The sequence below is a fragment of the Apis florea genome, unplaced genomic scaffold (genome assembly GCF_048593485.1).
Source record: "Apis florea isolate Af1SG1 unplaced genomic scaffold, ASM4859348v1 contig_3696_pilon, whole genome shotgun sequence".
Classification (NCBI taxonomy): Eukaryota; Metazoa; Arthropoda; class Insecta; order Hymenoptera; family Apidae; genus Apis; species Apis florea.
This window is the reverse complement of record NW_028256809.1, coordinates 2,125,161-2,143,772: the sequence shown is the minus strand read 5'-3', so window position 1 is coordinate 2,143,772 and position 18,612 is coordinate 2,125,161. Positions and strand designations below refer to the sequence as shown.

The 18,612-nt window shown below is 24.9% G+C and overlaps 2 protein-coding genes and 1 long non-coding RNA gene across 6 annotated transcripts in view; 2 read left to right on the top strand and 1 right to left on the bottom strand.

The window, feature by feature from the left end:
- The first annotated feature begins 3 nt into the window (after positions 1–3).
- EndoB (SH3 domain containing GRB2 like, endophilin-B) lies at positions 4–5,510 on the top strand. Of its 4 annotated transcripts, XM_012491770.2 has the most exons (9): positions 4–198; positions 989–1,130; positions 1,243–1,371; positions 1,464–1,626; positions 1,700–1,763; positions 1,853–1,888; positions 2,236–2,426; positions 3,882–4,017; positions 5,011–5,510. In XM_012491770.2, exons 1-9 carry the CDS (start codon positions 136–138, stop codon positions 5,122–5,124), a joined length of 1,038 nt encoding a protein of 345 aa, XP_012347224.1. In that variant the 5' UTR covers positions 4–135; the 3' UTR covers positions 5,125–5,510. The 4 variants fall into 4 exon arrangements, with proteins under 4 accessions (XP_012347224.1, XP_012347226.1, XP_012347225.1 ...); XM_012491772.3 differs by lacking the exon at positions 5,011–5,510 and having other exon boundaries at positions 12–198; positions 2,869–4,848; XM_012491771.2 differs by lacking the exon at positions 1,853–1,888 and having other exon boundaries at positions 38–198.
- Positions 5,511–5,535: 25 nt separating this feature from the next.
- Positions 5,536–7,219, bottom strand: RpS18 (ribosomal protein S18). Its single transcript, XM_003697469.4, has 4 exons — positions 6,840–7,219; positions 6,281–6,466; positions 6,045–6,146; positions 5,536–5,744 (listed from the first exon to the last, which is right to left on the bottom strand). The coding sequence occupies exons 1-4, from the start codon at positions 6,840–6,842 to the stop codon at positions 5,577–5,579; spliced, it is 459 nt and encodes a 152-aa protein (XP_003697517.1). The 5' UTR covers positions 6,843–7,219; the 3' UTR covers positions 5,536–5,576.
- LOC147656534 (uncharacterized) overlaps positions 6,921–18,612 on the top strand; it is a 53,313-nt gene continuing 41,621 nt past the window's right edge. Inside the window, exons 1-2 of the long non-coding RNA XR_015294280.1 lie at positions 6,921–7,816; positions 8,219–8,349. This is a non-coding gene — a long non-coding RNA (uncharacterized LOC147656534). The remainder of the gene's footprint in view (positions 7,817–8,218; positions 8,350–18,612) is intronic.

Sequence of the window (18,612 nt, the reverse complement as noted above, 5' to 3'; positions counted from 1 at the left end):
ACTATATACATATATTCTTATATAAATTGCAAAGGAAGCGCCTCTTCACGGAGATACTTGGAATTAGTGATCGATAGAAAATAAAGAGTGTTAGAAGTGATTCTGAAGGATTTACATCGAAATAGATATAAAAAAATGGATTTAAATGTTAAAAAATTAGTAAAAGATGCTGGTGCTGCACTTAGTAGAGTTGTGCAGGTAAGAGGTACTTGATTTAATAATTGAACAGATTTTTGTTGATAAAAAAATATATTAGTTAAAATACTTGTAACTGAACGCTGTCACTTCTGACATTTTATATCTTTTTCAGCGAGAAAAACATTTAAATAAAATAAGCATCACTTGACAATTATTATTTTATTTATATTCTATAAAATAATTAACTTTTATTTGCAAAATATTGTATATTTGTTTATTATTTTTTGTCTATATATTAAAATTAATTTTTGAAATATAAGGTTAGTAAATATATTATTTTAATGATTGTTTGTGTTCTATATTTTTTATCTTTATTTCCTTATTTTTTGTGTTTATTATAGAATTTCATAATTTTAAATAATTTCAGAGAATAGATGTGCAATATATGTATATTAATTAATTAATTATTTAATGACTCAGAATATCAAATAAATGTAGATGACTAAGTAAAACTGTTATCTATTTTAAAATTAATGTCATCATAATTTAGTAAATGAATATATTTTAATGTTAAGAAAAATATTATAAAATATTATAAAAAATTAATATATGACAATGTAAAACATTATTTATGATATTAAAAAAAAATATTATTATAAATTATTATAATTTTCCAAATTAGAAATAAATTAAATTAACAAATAATGAAGATACTTAATATAATTATATTTTTATTTTTAATATTTTATATAATATAACATTATATGATTTTTTATTATAATTTATTATAATAATTTAATAATAAATTATAATAATAAAACATCATATAATGTTTAAAATCTTTTTTTAGTTAACAGAAGAAACATTAGGAACATCTGAAAAAACTGAATTAGATGCACATTTAGAACATCTTGCAGACAGAGCAAATGCAACTAAAACATGGACTGAAAAAATTCTTAGGAACATGGAAGCAGTACTTACTCCAAATCCAGGTAATATGAAAAAATTATATGATAAATTATAATATTTTACATATTTATAATAAATATAATATAATATAAATATAATAAATATAATATAGAATTTATGATAAATTTGTTGCAGGCAATAGAATTGAAGATTTTTTTTATGAAAAGATTGATAAGAAGAAACCTAACAGATTGAGTAATCTAGAATATGTAGGCATGGATATGATAGAAGCAGGAAACAATTTTGGTCCAGGAAATGCTTATGGTTTGTATAAATATTAATTTTATTTTTTGATTATTTTGTAATTTTATTTTTTCTGTATTTTATTGAAAACATTGTAAAAATTGTTATTTTAGGTAGTGCATTAAATAAAGTTGGACAATGTCAACAAAAGTTAGGACAAATTGAGAGAAGTTTCATTAAAGATGCAGCAATTTGTTATATACAACCTTTAAGAAAATTTTTAGAAAGTGAAATGAAAACTGTTACTAAAGAAATGTCAATATTGGAAAATAAGCGGTATATATTTTATTTTTTCTGCATATTTAAATGTTCAATATTAATTAATTAAATTATTATTTATTATTTTTAGATTAGATTTAGATGCATGTAAAAATCGAGTAAGAAAAGCAAGAAGTATGTTGGGTCAACAGAGTGTAAGTTTTACCATTTATTATTTTAATAAATTATATATGTTATATATGTTTACAATGTGCTTTGTCCTATATATTGCTGCATATCATAGGAGTCTGGGGTATCTCCTGAAGTATTACTTGATCAGGTATTAAAGGAGTTAATACCTTCAGTGATTGAAAATTTATAATAAAATTTATAATAAAATAATCTTTTTTAAATATATATTTGATATTATTATGATGAAACTTTTAAAATCTATATATATGTATATATATATTATTTTATTATTTATGTTATAAGAAAATTCATAATAATCATATATGTTTATTTGAAAAATTATTTCTATTTAATTTTATTTTATTTTAATTTTTTATTAATCATTTATTTTATATTTAAGTTATATATATATTATATATTAAGTTATATAAAAATTGTTGATATTCAAAAATGATACAGAAATAAAAAATAAAACTGTTTATTATATGTACTCAGGCAGAGAGGGAGTTGAGAGTAGCACAATCGGACTTCGATCGTCAAGCAGAGATTGTAAAATTATTATTGGAAGGAGTTTCAAGTTCTCAGGCAGGACACTTGCGTTGCTTACATGAATTTGTCGAAGCACAAGCGCGATATTATGCTCAATGTCATGCAACAATGCAAGATTTACAACGTGAACTTGCTGGGTAAGAAAGAAAATTTATTTTCAAAATTCGTTTTTTTTTCAAATATTATTTCATTGTCCTACACACTACTGTACAACTATCCTTATATAGCTATCCTACACTTTGGTGATCCGAGTGAGTAATGTTTAATAGTTATTGAATGCTATGTCATATATGACATGTAAAAGTATTTAGAATTAATTTAGCTTATAGAATCATTACTCATTCGCAAAGATCATCATGTATTAATTTGTATTGCCTAAAACTTTGCTTATTTTTATAAATGTGTATATATATAATGTTTATTTTTCTTTTTTTTAATAGTAATTGTTATCTTAATTGTAGATCCTAAAATAAAAATAATTATGTATTTGTTGCTCTAGTTCTGTGCTTATTATACTTATTTATTCTTTCAATATATTCTTTCTATTTTCTATCTTTGCCTGCATGATTGGGATTCCAGGACGCGTCAACCAAGTCCTTTGCTGCGAGTCAACAGCGAAGATGTGATCGAGTTAACACCTTCAAATTCACAATCCCAAAATTCCTCTATACATCCACCACTTGCTGGTTCTACCTATGTTACTGCTACCTTTGATACTGATATCTCGAAAGTTTAGCTTTAAATTTAAGACTAATTAATCGCGTTAATGAAAGGCAATAACTACTTCATTTATTTATGATCTGAAATCATAAATAAAAGCTTATAGGGCATTTCTCCCTTATATATATAGATATATATATATTCGTTAACTTATACAATTTTAAAAATATGTTGAATGATTCTTAGTCTATTATACTATTATTGCATTATGAACTTGTAATTATCAGAAATCAGTAAATAAATTATCTTTATGAAATGTTTATTTACTTTCACACAATAAAAAAAATAGACAATTACATTAGTTAATAAATAACAAGATCAGAAAAAAATTTTTATTAGATTTTTTTTTTTATTTATTTAATACTCTTTCTTGTTTAATACATATTTAAATCATGTTCTATTACATATTGTATAGTTGATTAATGTTTGTTTATAATGCATGATGCTAAACTTTTTTAATGTTAGCAAATTATTTGTTAAAAAAGATTAGGATTCTTTTTCCAAATCTTTTAATATGTTTTTAACATTATTTTTTGTGTTTTCCTATTTGCCAAATCGCTTATGCTTCTGTATGTGTACTAATATAATTTTACAATAATTTTAATATTTATTTATCTAGCATATAAATTATTAAAATATAGTAATAATTCAAAATAAGAATTTATATTTTTTTTATTTTTTTCTAAGTTCTTTGAAAACGAAATTAGAGTATTTTATCAATTTTTTAATTTAAAAAAAAAAAACACTATATTATGAATACAATCAAAATGTTAAAAATTACAAAAACAATTTTATATATTTGCACAAATAGTTAATTCATTATAAAACGCATGTTCACCAAACTCATCCAAATTGTAATTTATCCCACCCAGCTTATCTGGGGGTCCTTATCATCCGACTACCCTATCAACATCCAATGTATCAGAGAATGATGATGAACAACTTGCAAGGGTATTATGCGATTTTTCTGCAAGCAATTCTGAAGAATTAAGCGTCGTACAAAATGAGGTAACAAAATTCGTGATTTAGTTAAAAAGAAGCATGTTTGCAATATAGCTAAATAAATGCTACGAATTGTTGAAAATGAGTTCATTTATTAATTCAATTAAAAATAATTTTCTTCGTATAAAAATTTTGATATAATTAAATCAATTTTATAAATTTTATTCTTTCAAATTTAAATATATAACAATGAAATCTCATTAATAATGGATATTAAAATTTTATGTATTTATTAGAAATATATGAATAATTGTGCACTTTATATCTTAAATTCAATGCAATGCAAATATATTTTTGATCTATTATAAATATAATAGTGTTACTTACGTAAGAATTTTTTATGATATATTCTCATATATTTTAAAATTATTTTAAATAATATATAAATTTAAATTTTTGTTTCCATAATGTATAAAATAAAGATAGAATGCTTCAAATGAATAATGTAAATAAATTTTTGTAACAAAAATAAGACATGATGTTATAAAGTAAAAAACATATATATATTGGGATTGCATATAATACTCAATTAGTTTAAGTCTCTGTTTTAAAACAAATATTTTTATATATTTGACATTAAGTCTTTAAGAATTTTGCATGATATTTGTAATATTTAATTATAAGTTTTTAATAATGTATAATTCGTTTTCCTACTTTTGTTAAATTTTGTTTTTGATGCTTAATACATATGTTCTGATTTCATTTGTATATTTGTTTCTATATAAAAAATTAATATTATATATATACATATAAAATATATATATGCATATAAAAAAATACATATGTGCATTTATTCAAATTTTGCATGTAATAAATAAATTATCATTCATTCTGTTATGTGTACTTTATTTGTTCATAACCTTAAATACCTTTTTTTATAATTTTTTATAATTTTAATTATTTTTTTAATTCAATAAAATCTTTTAATGTATTGAGATTTATCAAATTAAAATTTTATGAACTTGTTTTAATATTTTATGAAATTCAACTATCTTATAGGTAATTACAGTTATTGAAATACCTGGTGATGAGGACTATGTAATGGGGATAAGTGGATCAAAACGAGGAAAAATACCCGCAGCATATTTAGAATTAATTAATATTTATAAATGAAAAACTTGTCAATAATTATTCTTAATGAATATTCCTTGTATTTACCTTTTGCTTCTACTTTCTATTTAAACACTGAACTATAAACATTCTATCTTGTATAAGTTTTAGAAATAACTGCTAAAGTGTGATTAATCAAAATCATATTTTAGATATTGTATATATATATATTTAACTTTTTAATATATAATGCAACATGTTATATAAACAGAAGAACTGAAAATCTTCAAAATTGCATATTAAATAAATAGTCAATTTTTAAATTATGAAAACTATTTTGAAAGTGTTTCTGCAATTATAATTCAGCTGTTATTTAAACAAAGAATTATGTTTCACAAATATGAAAACTGTAATATATTGTTTATAATAAATATATTATTTAAAACAAATGCTATTAAAATAAAACCATTAATGTTATTTTATTAATTTTATTGATAATCAAGAAAATATAAAAATTACTTCTTTTTCGATACACCTACTGTACGTCCACGACGACCTGTAGTTTTTGTATGCTGACCACGTACACGCAAACCCCAATAATGGCGCAAACCTCTATGAGCACGAATTTTCTTCATTCGTTCCAAATCTTCACGAAGTTTGGAATCCAAATAAGAACTAGTGAGCTATAAAATATAATGTAATTGAATTATATAATTTTCTTAAAATAATAATCTATAAATCTAATGGAATTTATATGTTGCATCATAATTAATTAAGTTTCAACATACTATTTAACTTATTAATGTTAAATAGCAAGTTATCATGCAGTTTCTTTAGCACGAGCTACCAATTAATCCATATATAAAGTACATATGATTAGTCGTGAAATCGTGCTTACAATGTTACGTTATTTAATTTTTTTCGTAAGTTTAAAATTAATAAGTCATATCAATATTTTGTAATAATTCTATAATTATACATACCTGCGAATATTTACCATCTACAATATCTTTTTGCCTATTCAAAAACCAATCAGGAATCTTGTATTGCCTAGGATTAGCCATGATTGTAACAATTTTTTCAACCTTATGACAAAAAATATCAGATAAATATATTATTTATTGTTAGTTATTGTGAAAATTTAATAAATTTTATTTATTTTTTATTTATTTATATGAAATTATTAAAAAAAATATAAATTATATAAATTAATTCTTACTTCTTCTTCTGAACATTCTCCAGCACGCTTATCTAAGTCAATGTCAGCTTTCTTTAAAACTATATTAGCATAACGACGGCCAACACCTTTAATTGCTGTCATAGCAAACATAACTTTTCTATTACCGTCAATATTCGTGCCCATGACACGAAGAATATGTTGGAATTTTTCCGGAATTACGAGAGACTGAAATATAACGATACATCTATTAAGTTTACTACGAAATAACCTATATACATGTATCAATATTTATAGTTTTAATTAATTGCTCTCATATTTATTTTCGGTGAAAAAAATTATATGAAGATACACAAAATACAGTATGAGAAACAATTAACTAAAGATGCGCATATTATAATTTTTGTATATAATAATCATAAATTATTATTTAATAAATAACCGATATGACATAATATAATTTTTGTTTAAAAGATCATAAAATATCTTTATATTCAGTTACATAAATAATTATTTTATAATTTCTTATTAAAAAAAAATATATTTTGTATAAGATTCTATTTATAATTAAGGATTTAAAATCTTGGCATATGATACTCACCATTTTGCAAAACTGCTTGTTACTGAAAGAGACAAAATCAGAACTGTACTTTTCTTCCTATAGAGGGCATTTATGACGTATAGTGAGCATTACAATACTTTAATAAAATTAAAATAAAAATATAATTGGAATAAAAATCTATATAATAAAATTATATGTATAACTATATATATATTTATATATATATATTATTTCATAAAATAGAAAATAAATAATAAATAATTTTAATAATAATTGTAAAATGATATTATAATTTTATTTTTTTAATATAAAATAATATATGAATATTTTGAAATTTAAAATAATATGATATATTTAAAAATAACGACATATTGAAAATAATATATTAAAAATTATAAATATAAAGTGATATATAATTCAAAAAAAGTGTAAAAAAAATTATTACTTTACAATAGCATAATATCATGAAATTATTGATTTTATGCACACTATTATAAAAAATAATTTAATATCTAAATTCATAATTTTTATTATATGATAATTATATATAATATTAAAAAATTCTTTAACAAATTATATATCCAATTATTTCGTATTATATGACGATAGATGGCGCACTGTGTACTGTATTTGAAAATTGGATATGCATATAGTATAAAATGAAACTAATATAATATTCATATATATATATATACTTTCTATCATTGGTTTTACAAATATTTAAAAATGAGTTTTTATAAACATCAATTATTTTTTATGTGCAAATTAAATAAATTATTAATAAAGTATTACAATATTTTTAAAGTTGTAAAAATCTATAATAATTAATATAATTAGTAGTAATAAAAATAATCTAGTGATAATATAGTGATAATCCAAATAGCAAACAGAATATCATGATTCCGAGTAACTAAATATTATTTCGTCGGATAAAAAGGATTATTTCTCTTTTCAACAACATAAAGAAATTCAAAGATAATTCATTAATAAGAAAAAGTTAAAAGCTTAAAAAAAATGTAAGTACTTTTCATATATTTTTTATGAAATAAAAATAATAAATATATTAATTTTAAAACAAAATAGGTTAACTTTAAAAACTAGAATCTTATATAGAAAAAATTTTAAAAATTTAAAAGACCAATAAAAAATTTAAAACTTAAAAATTTAACATCAAAATAAATAGATAAATATAAAATATGCATATAATATAAAAATGATATATGAATATTCGTGTTTGTTCAAATTTTTCGATAAAATTTCAATGAAATTGATCGTTACCAAAACTTAAATATTATCTAGTATCGAAAAGGGAACGTTTTAGAAAAATTTTCGAACGTAATATAATAAAATCTATCTCACGGGTATAGTTTCGATAACTCAATAAAAAACAAAAGAGTAAAAAGTAATCGTGTATGTAGGAGAATTGCCGTTTTCCATAGGATACGATTTCCTGCTTGGTTTTCCAACGTTTTCCTTCTTTCATCCTTGGATCCAAGAGGGTGAAGCAAAAACGAGCGTCGAGAGGATAATAGGAAGAAGAAATTCCGAGGTATGATACCCCTCTGATTCGTTTTACGATGGTCGTTTTCTCGAATTAGGGCGGAATAAGAAAGAATTCGTAAATCCGCTGATCTCGACTAACCCCCTTTTATCTTGTTCGTTGGAACGTGGAATATAAACGTATATACATCATATAAATATGCAAAAGTTCATGTATACAAATGTACGACTATATGCTGACTTAAAAAAAAGAGGTTAATACAAAATGTTTTTATAGAGATATCAATACATCTTCATTGATAAAGTCATAAATTAAATTAAGATTATATAATGTTTAATTTATTGTAAAGTGAATTTGCATCTTCTTTTCTTAACTTATTAATGCATCTTCTTTTTTTAACTCTTTTATTATCATATTATTTTCCAATTTATAATTTTGTACTATCTGTAAATAATCTAAAAAAAATATTATCTATAAAAAATATTTCAATGTTTAGAAAAAAATGAGTTCAAATAAAGTAAAAGTTAGTTTTCTAAAATTTTAGCTTTTTTTAAAGAGACATATTTGATAATTTTAAATATATATATATATTATAAATTATGAATTATATATATAATGGGAATAAAAATAATATAGAACAAATAATTTTTTTTAAATAGGTATCTTAGAATTTCTTTATATTTAATAAATGTATAAGTTAAAATAAAACATTCAGTAGAGATTTTTATATTTTACATTTTTAAAAGACTTTAAATCAATTTATCTTTAATCCAAAAAATAATAGAATTTTAACTATAGAGTAGTAGATAGATCATTCTTGCTTTTTTCTTTTTGTTATAATGATATAATCTTAGATATTAAGATGTTAATAGGTAATGGAAAATATATAAAGTATGGTAGAGAGAAATTTAGAGCTTAGAAATTCTCTCTTCATTTCTAGAAGATGAAAAAAATTTCAAAAATCATGATTCGAAAGTATTAATTTTACCATAATACGTGAGATCGTGATGTTTGTGACGAATAAACAGTAAGCTGACTATTCTAACAGAATGAACATTCAACAATACCGAACACCTATGGTCACTGGCACGTGCTGACATATGGGCTTTAGGGCTTTGTCGGTATCCAGTGGTCTCTTTGCGGGGGTGGTAAATGGGGTGTCATCGTGTTAAATGGCCCTGACACCCGCGAATCCATTCAAGGCGCGCCTTTAACCAAGACTCAAAACCAATTCTTGCGGCTAATTTCCACCGTTTATACATTTAATTGCCCTTTCAAGCCACCTGGACTACCGGCAATGCACGAGTCGATCTCGTTCAATAGAGTTTCAAATTGTCGCATTTATAGTTTCCTGAAATCTATTGATTTCTATTCCCTATTCGAAAGTAAGATGTTATTTGTCATACAATCATCTATCTTTTATTGATCCATGAATTGAATATTTTGTGAAATCTAATCTAAAATTTAAGGAATGGTATAACTGATATTCTACAAAATTTATATTATATTAGATATAGTTACATAATAAATAATGTTTTTAAAAATAAAAGATAGATATTAATAATTAAGTGCTTAACTTGATTCATTTTTAATCAAAATTAGATTATTGATTCCAACTTCTCTAAACTTCTAAAAATTTCTAAAAACTTAATTTTCTTTTTGTTTATAAAGAAAAATATAAAAATATATTCAAACATCGCATTTTTGAATATTAAACTTTGATAAAATGAAAATTATTTATTTTAATAGGTATTGATATAAGATATTATCAATCGGTGATAATAATAAACTAAATATATTAATAATTATATTATTCTGAACAGATGAAAGTTTTATATATTTAAAAAATTAGAACAAGTTCAAATGGAGAAAAAATATTTAGATACTTTACTAATAATCTAATTCTATCATTATATATTATTTTAAGTAATTATTTTATTAATTATTTTAAAAATAATTTTTAAATGATATAATATTTCATGGACAAGGTAATTATAGACAGATCAAATGGAGAAAAAATATTTAGATACTTTACTAATAATCTAATTCTATCATTATATATTATTTTAAGTAATTATTTTATTAATTATTTTAAAAATAATTTTTAAATGATATAATATTTCATGGACAAGGTAATTATAGACAGTAAAATCAAAATTGTAATTAAAAAAACTGAGATTGCTTTCATGTTTGGAAAAAGAGAAATCTGTAAACTTTGTCAAACACGTTGCAATGCGGTTTTATGACGTTGAATGAAAAAAGTCATTTCTGTAATGAACAAAGATCTCAGAATATACATCATCTTTTTGTACTTGCATCTTTGTTACCAAGGTCGTTCCTTTTTTTTTTTTTTTTTTTTTAAATCGACTTTCGAAACAGCTACTGAATGTTCTATTACCTGATGTTACTCTTCCTTTAGGTAATGTTACTCTTTAGGTAACAGTCGTAAATGAGGAAACGTCTGTTAGGTAAACGTGCATAAATCAATCGATTTAATGGCAATTATTATTTGAAGAATTCAGAGAAAATGTGAAATTAATATAAAATTTTTCAATATAAAAAATTTATTATTTTAATAAATATTTTAAGATAAAAGTTTTGTAAAAATCTTTGTGCTCCTAAATATTAAAACACTACATTTATCGACTATTAAAATAATTATCCATTTTTCTTTGGATGAACATAGATATGAATGTTTTATGTTTATTTTACGATCGCAATCATTTGCAAATTTCTTTATATTTGATACTTTTTTTTTTACTTGATCTTCATCTAAACATATTCGAAAAAAATTTGATGGACTTATCCAACGTATTCATCTCAGAGGACGAGAAATATAAGTAACAAACAACTACTTTATTGTCAATATGATTCGATCGATATATTCTTATTCATACGATATTCGTATTTCGAATATCCATATTGATCTTGTCTTGAGTAAGATATTTCTATTTTTCATCATTGATCAATTTTAATAATGATGAATTATCAGATAAAAAAGAAAACGCAGCTGCGAATCGATAGTTGTCGCAGCACGTACAGCAACTTTCTACTCCTCATGGAAGTATGATCGGCAATAATGCACGGTACGATCGTGTTCAAACGGTGACCGTGACGAAAGCTGGTTTCCCAGCACGATACCGTTTCCAGCAGCCTCTTCTGCTTTGCAAGAGCCACCCGCAATCTTTGTCGGCAAACAGGATCTCGTAAATTATGGTAGGGATGTCTCAATGTTGGCAGGACCCTCGTTTGGTATTGTCTACGAGGTACCGACGCGTTAGACACGCACCCTGAATCTCAGTTAGTTCAAACAGCTCTTTCAAACTGTGGAGACCGACGTAAGAACTGTGTTGCTATCAAATATTTATCAAAATTATATTCTTCAATCTAAGATTCAGACGATTCTTTCGAATTTTAAAAGTGATTTCATCTTTCGTAAGAAGTATTCTCTTTAAAAAAATTGGTCCAATTCAACTGGATTTGTCTTTCTTTCATCTTTTAGGTTAGGTTTCCTACTTTATTCGTTCATCTATTAGGTTAAGTTTCCTACTTCTTCCCTTTTTTCAAATTTATTTCAAATTTTTCTCATGTATGTATCTTGATAATAAAAATGTGTCTTGATAATAATAATAGATCAGAATAAATTCAAATTAAATAAGGAATATAATTTTAAAAAATATTAAATAAAAAGATTTTTAATGAAAGACAATAATTGTTGTTGAAATTCAAATTAATATTTAATTTTTTCAAAAGAATATTTAAAAGAATAATTTAAAAGAGTATTTCTTTATGAAATTTTTATAAAAAGAAGCTATTGTTAAAAAGTTTTTAAAAAGTTTTATTCTTATGAATAAATATTTTATAATCTATATAATAAAAGTTTCTTGAAAGTAATTTCTTTTAGAACATTAATTAAAGAAGATTCCATAAAATAAATAAACTATTACATAGATACTATAAACATATTTACATGTAATAAAGCATGATATTATTTAATATCATTATAATACTATTGAATAATATCTTGACAATACATTTTTATTATCAAGATCGTTGATGATGCTCTTTTTATATAATTTTTTACTAAGTTATTAGAATTCTAAATTCATAGAACTAATCGATTATACGTAATATATGTATAAATTTATTCTTTCTTAATCATTTATTTCACTTAATGTCAACATTTCCTTTAACGAATTAAGAAAATTCTTGCTTTTTATAAATATTATTACTTTTGAACAAAATTACTACAAATTTTATTATTTTCAAAATAAAATTTTAGATAAGAAAATCTATCAATCTAAATTTCTAACTCTCTCTCTCTCTCTTTTTCCTTCAAATTCTTCAAAAATCAATTCAAACTCAAATTTTGTTTTGTTCCTTATCTCGCAATCAAGGGATAATGAACGAAAATTTTTTTTCAAACGCATCATCCAAAACATTCCCGTCTTCCGCCCGATTCTCCGCTTCGATTTCATCCCCTCCGCGTTCCTTTATCGTTCTCCTCCGATAGATACGTTTCCACGCGCACACAGTGATAACGCTCATTGCCCGTATACTCTTGGACACAGAAGCACGTAAGGTTGTGGCGTAGGGACGCAGGTGGCGGCGTTCAAAGCCAATTATGCGAACGCGCCCCCGACGTCGGCGTCGTTCTCGCAAATCCCTATCCTCGCGTTTAAACCCGCGGGACGTGAGCCAGCAAGAGAGTGGGAGAGAAGTTTAACTTGTCTACGCTATAACGGATTAACGGCCGCGATTTATTCGCAAGTAATTGCTTTCGCCCTTTAATTAACTCGCATTTATTTCACGTAATGGCGACCGCTTGCCAGACGTACACGGACTTTTCAACGCGAAAGAAGTCTTTTCCCCGTGAAAACGCGCTTTCTAAATCCCTCTATCGTTTACGAATTTAACGGAGGAGACGTATCTTTGATCCTTCTTTAAAAAGAAAGAAAAAAGAAAAGGGGGATTTTGTCTTTTAAATGAAAATTATCGATACGATAGAATAATAATTCTAATATATTGGGTGTGTAATATATTTAGGTGTGATTACCATTTTTAAAAATTTTTACATAGATTTTCATAGATTTATAACGTAGATGATGAATTTTTTTTTTTAATAGAGAACTTCTTTGAATAGAACTTATAAAATGTAAAAGTAAAATTTTTTGTTTATCAATTTAAAACAATTCTCCATCGTTGCAACAAATATTGAATTATTCAATAGTATTATAATGATATTAAATAATATCATGCTTTATTATACGCAAATATATTTATAGTATCTATATAATAGTTTAATTTATTTATATGGAATCTTTTTTAATCAATGTTCTAAAAGAAATTACTTTCAAGAAACTTTTATTATATAGATTATAAAATATTTATTCATAAGGATAAAACTTTTTGAAAACTTTTCAACAATAGCTTCTTTTTATAAAAAGTTCATAAAGAAATATTCTTTTAAATTATTCTTTTAAATAAATTAAATATTAATTTGAATTTCAACAACAATTATTGTCTTTCGTTAAAAATCTTTTTATTTAATGTTTTTTAAAGTTACATTCCTTATTCAATGGAATTTATTCTGATCGATTATCAATAACAATATTTTTTATAAAGAGATACGTAAGAAATTTTACTTTCGAAGAAATTTGATTAAAATTTTCGTACACTAAAATAGTTGTTTCTACGAATTTATTATACTGCTATTATACTATTTATTATTCTTTTTTTAAATTAATAGCTTGTTCGAAATCTTTTTGTTTCTAAACTTTTTAATGAAAGAAAGAAAAAATGAAACAATCTATTTACTAAAAAAAAAAAAAACTAAAGAAATTCACGCTGTTTATATTTGGTTGGTGTAAAATTCCAGTAAAAAAAGAAGTTGCTCAATTTAAAATAAAATTCTAAAAATTACTTGTTTTCTTATCTTCTTATTTGTTTGAGATACATTCCATATATACTTACCTAGGATCCAGTGTTTTTTAAAAAGGTAGAAAAAATTTAATTATCAATATTTATACCCAACATTTCAAAGCAAAAAAAAATCTTATTGTAAATAATTATTCGTTTTGCTCTGAATGAACATTATTCGAACTCGAGAAACGTTCGTTCACAAATAATTCTGATTCTGTGTCACGTCACAGAAGATATATTGTAGAAATTATCAATGAATGAGAAGTGGAGTTCGATTGTGGCATCGTTTGAATCCAAAAAAAAAGAGAGAAAAAAGAAAAAAGATCAAATGTTGGACAAACTAGGGCCGCTCAGAGACTCACGGTCGCCATTTCCAGAACGATAAAGCTTTTTGAGGGTTGACTCTTATCTTTCCTATTATCGATAGTTGGCGAAGAACCAATATGGCCACAACACAGTCGCCATGGTTACTTCGGATATAGTTGCTTTAGGAAAGGGGATCCCATCATCCGTGTTATTATCATGCTTTGCTATAAATAAGAACAAGCTACTCTCTCATCTCGCTGCAAAGACCTTCCAATCTCCTTTATCTTCGACGATATCTTGCGAGAGAAATTATACTTCAATGTGATTATTGGAGAATGAATTGTGTTACTATCGTTCGAACAGATTTGTATAAATTAACAACGAAATTCAGTATATGGGTTTGATTGAATATTAAAATCTTGAAAATAATTTCATTTACATGACTCATTTAAAGTTATTTCATTTCTCGTCTGATGAAATTCTTTTCTCTTTTTTTTATCTTTTCGAATTTTCATTTTTGCATTCGAGTATTACTGTATTACTTTACTATTTTTAATTAGACACCTATGTAATTAACACTCTGAATTTTTAAGTTTTGTTGAGAATCATTATTCAAGCTTTCTGTAAAATTATAATTATTATTATTCTAAATAAGATATAGATAACACGATGAATGTAATATTAATATGCTCCAGTACATCTCTTGTTACTAATATCAAGAAAATTGTATTAATATCTTTGATCTAAATCATCTGAAATTTCGAAATATTCGAGAAATTTTACCTTCTTCAATTTTCTTTCACATATCCAAAATTTGAGATGATGATCAAACGTAACGTTCAATTTCCTCGTGAAAAATTTTTCAACTTGATTATCATTATAATCAAGCAATCAGTAATTAGAAATCACGAATAAATCGTGGTGGGGCGAAGGAAATAAAAATCTAGCGGTGTTCACGCGTCTGACAGACGATTCGGCCATCGCTATGGTAAATCGATTGCGGCAATCTTTTCCGGGAGGGTGCTCTTTCAGAAAATGAAAAGGCTGGAGGGCGATGATATCACTGACGAGAGCCGCCGTATTGGCTGCCACCCAATCCAATTGGGTTGGCATACTCCCTCTGAACGAGTGATAACAGTGCGTGCCGCCATCTTGGCCATTATGTGCTCACGAACGGACCTTCGTTTCACCCTCTAACAGGAGTTCATGAGAAAGATAAGGAAGCTGCATGCTATCGTAATAACGCTGACTCTGTATATACCCTGCCTGTCTTTTTTTAACATAATTCTGCGCACGTTCAAAATTTTCGAAATTGAAAATTTGATGTTCATTAGTAATGCATTTAAAAATATATAATTTTATCTGTTTTTTATATTTTTTTTTTTTTTGAGACATGCTTTAAGCAAGCTGCGATTCTCTTTTCTTCTCATAATTTAAATTTCACTTGTAAGAATGAATTGCTAATATACTTATATTTAGTCGAGAGTTGAAATTTTAATAAATATAAATATATTAAATATATTTCAGAGGGTGTTAATACATTCAAACACTTTTTGAGGATTCTAAAGATTGACAAATACAAAAATTGATATACAAAAATGTCGATTAAGCTTATAAAGAGAATGAGATCGTTAAACTTTTGTCACGCATCTTGCAACGTTAATGAGAATAAGTTTTGGTTATAATAAATTTGACGTACATCTCGTTTCTATAATTTTTTTTAAAATTTTATATAGTAAGTAGAAAAGAAAACTGTTCAATTTGATAATAATCTTTGATTATTATAGATTCTTTCTTAGATATCAATTCTATATTTTATAATGCATAAATTTTAAAAAGAGGTTTCCTCCAATTTTGGAAACACTTTAAAGATTCGAGCAATTCTGCGTCACGATGAAATGTGGAAGGTCCGGATAAACGAAGACACATAGCAATTGCAGCTCGATAAAGTCGATCCTGTTAGGATCGTGAATCACGAGAAGCAGGGTAGATGGTAGATTTATTATTGTCTACTCTCTCGTTTCTTTCCTGGACCAAAGACATGATATCTACCAATTGTCCCGTCTCTGTTCGTTCTTTACAACGCGAAAAATAATCTCGTGATCGAGCAATTTAAACGGCTACGATTATAATACTGTAAAAATGTTCTTAAAGAGAAGTATCCCTTTTGATTCTTTTCAATTTGTCTTCTTTTTCTTTCTTTTTATGGAAGAATTATAAAAATTGTATGCTGAATTTATTAAATTTAACAAGAAAACTCGCAAAATACGAAATTGCTCTGTCAGATTTATTAAAATTAGCGAGCACTTTTTGAATATTTTCTATTTAAGTTGCAGTTTATTAATATCTTGATCAATATTTTCGATGTACAATAAAATTTCATTTTGTCGAAAATTTTCTATTTCTATGTGAATAAATATATTTGAACATTTAATAGAAGAATAAAAAAATGAAATAATACTCACCCTATTTCTAGCACAAACTTTAATTGCTTAAACAAATAAAACTACTATACATTAATATACAGATTGTTATACAGATTGTATATTATTACATTGTAAAGTAATATTTATGGGAGGATTAAATCGAGTTTAGATGTCAAAACAAATATAATAATTAGTAAATCAATGGTTTGTCAATTGGTTTATTAAGTGAAATGAAAAAATCTTAATCGACATTTTTCTATATTCAACTTTCGTATTTACTTTGATTTAGATCTTTCAAAGATATTCCACGAATCATAATATCAATCCATTATAACCAAGACATTCACATAATCTATCGATTATCACTATTACTTGTAGCTTCATTCAAATAACTAAATGTTAAAGTAAATGGATATAGATTTAATTATATAGATAGATATCCAACCTGTTTTTCGAATCGTGTAATGCTTTAGTTACTTTATTCGTAGCAGATGTTCATATAATTAGATTTAATAGTTCAAACAATAGTTCATGTAATAATTTGAAATCCTGAGTAAAATTTCATTTCAAATTCGAATAAATGGAATTTTATTGTATTGTATTTGAAAACGAATTCTTGATAGAGAAATCACAAGCGAGTAGCGAAGGAGACGAACTACTGCTGGATATGAACAACAATGATTATAATATTATTCATATTTTCTCGATTCGCATTATGATGGCTTCATTGGAATAAAAATTCCCGACATTATCGCTACATCTCCTTTGCTACAATTCCTTAAAGAAAATAAAAATGTGTTTGTAATCGAAATTGCTTGTCCTGGGATAACGTCATGCACGTGTCGAAATCCAATTCTCTGTGTGCTGCGTTAACTGCGACAATGGCTCACGTGCCCTTGACACAATATTTTGACGTGCCATCCTTACTTAAGCATCCTCGCCCAGGAGGTGGGCGATGTTAATCCTAAAACGAGAGAATCTTAGCCGTTACACTCGATCCGGTGAAAGGACTCCTGGGAATTTTCACTTTCCGATTTTGCAGATTAGACCATGTCTCCTGGTGAGATTGTTGTGACTACTCTAAACACTGTTTTGTCAGCGAATATTCTACTGAGAAACTTTTCGCGATTTTATTAAAAGCCGATCGTTTCATTTTCTCATATCTCGAATAATTTCATTTCAAAATTTCTATTATTGTCTCGTTGGTTCGTTGGATGAACGTAATCGAAATTTACAAAGGATTTCCAGTATTTTTTTCAGTTAGAACAGATTGGAATTTATAAAGTCTGTTTTAGTAGATAGTAGAAATTTACTGCAACGATATATAAATAGTTAGCTGCTTCAATTTTGATATCGTTCTAATCTTTTTTCAAAAAAAAAAAAAAAAGAAGAAGCTTTATATCATTCTTAAATAAAATTTACATTTGGTAAAGTTGAAAATTTTTTTCAAATTTCCCTAATTAAAATTTATTTTAATGTTTTTCTGTAGAAACGAAATAAAGCTTTTAAAAAGAGAAGAACAATATTATTAAAATAAATCACTTAATTCAATTATCTTCTACATTCTTAGACTTTCATGAGCTTCTTCATTTTAGCAGAAAAAAAATAATAATAATAATAAATTTAAATGTTCTTTTTATTAAAATTTCAATTCAAA

Bases quoted from the DNA above. Each gene is read 5' to 3' on its own strand.
- RpS18 (XM_003697469.4), bottom strand. The intron at 6,147-6,280 runs GTAAGAATTAAT...TTTTGTCATAAG, and splicing joins GAGAATGTTCAGAAGAAGAA to GTTGAAAAAATTGTTACAAT. The intron at 5,745-6,044 runs GTATGTATAATT...TATATTTTATAG, and splicing joins TAGATGGTAAATATTCGCAG to CTCACTAGTTCTTATTTGGA.
- EndoB (XM_012491770.2), top strand. From the start codon at position 136: ATGGATTTAAATGTTAAAAAATTAGTAAAAGATGCTGGTGCTGCACTT. The intron at 1,889-2,235 runs GTATTAAAGGAG...ATATGTACTCAG, and splicing joins CTGAAGTATTACTTGATCAG to GCAGAGAGGGAGTTGAGAGT. The intron at 2,427-3,881 runs GTAAGAAAGAAA...TATCCCACCCAG, and splicing joins TTACAACGTGAACTTGCTGG to CTTATCTGGGGGTCCTTATC.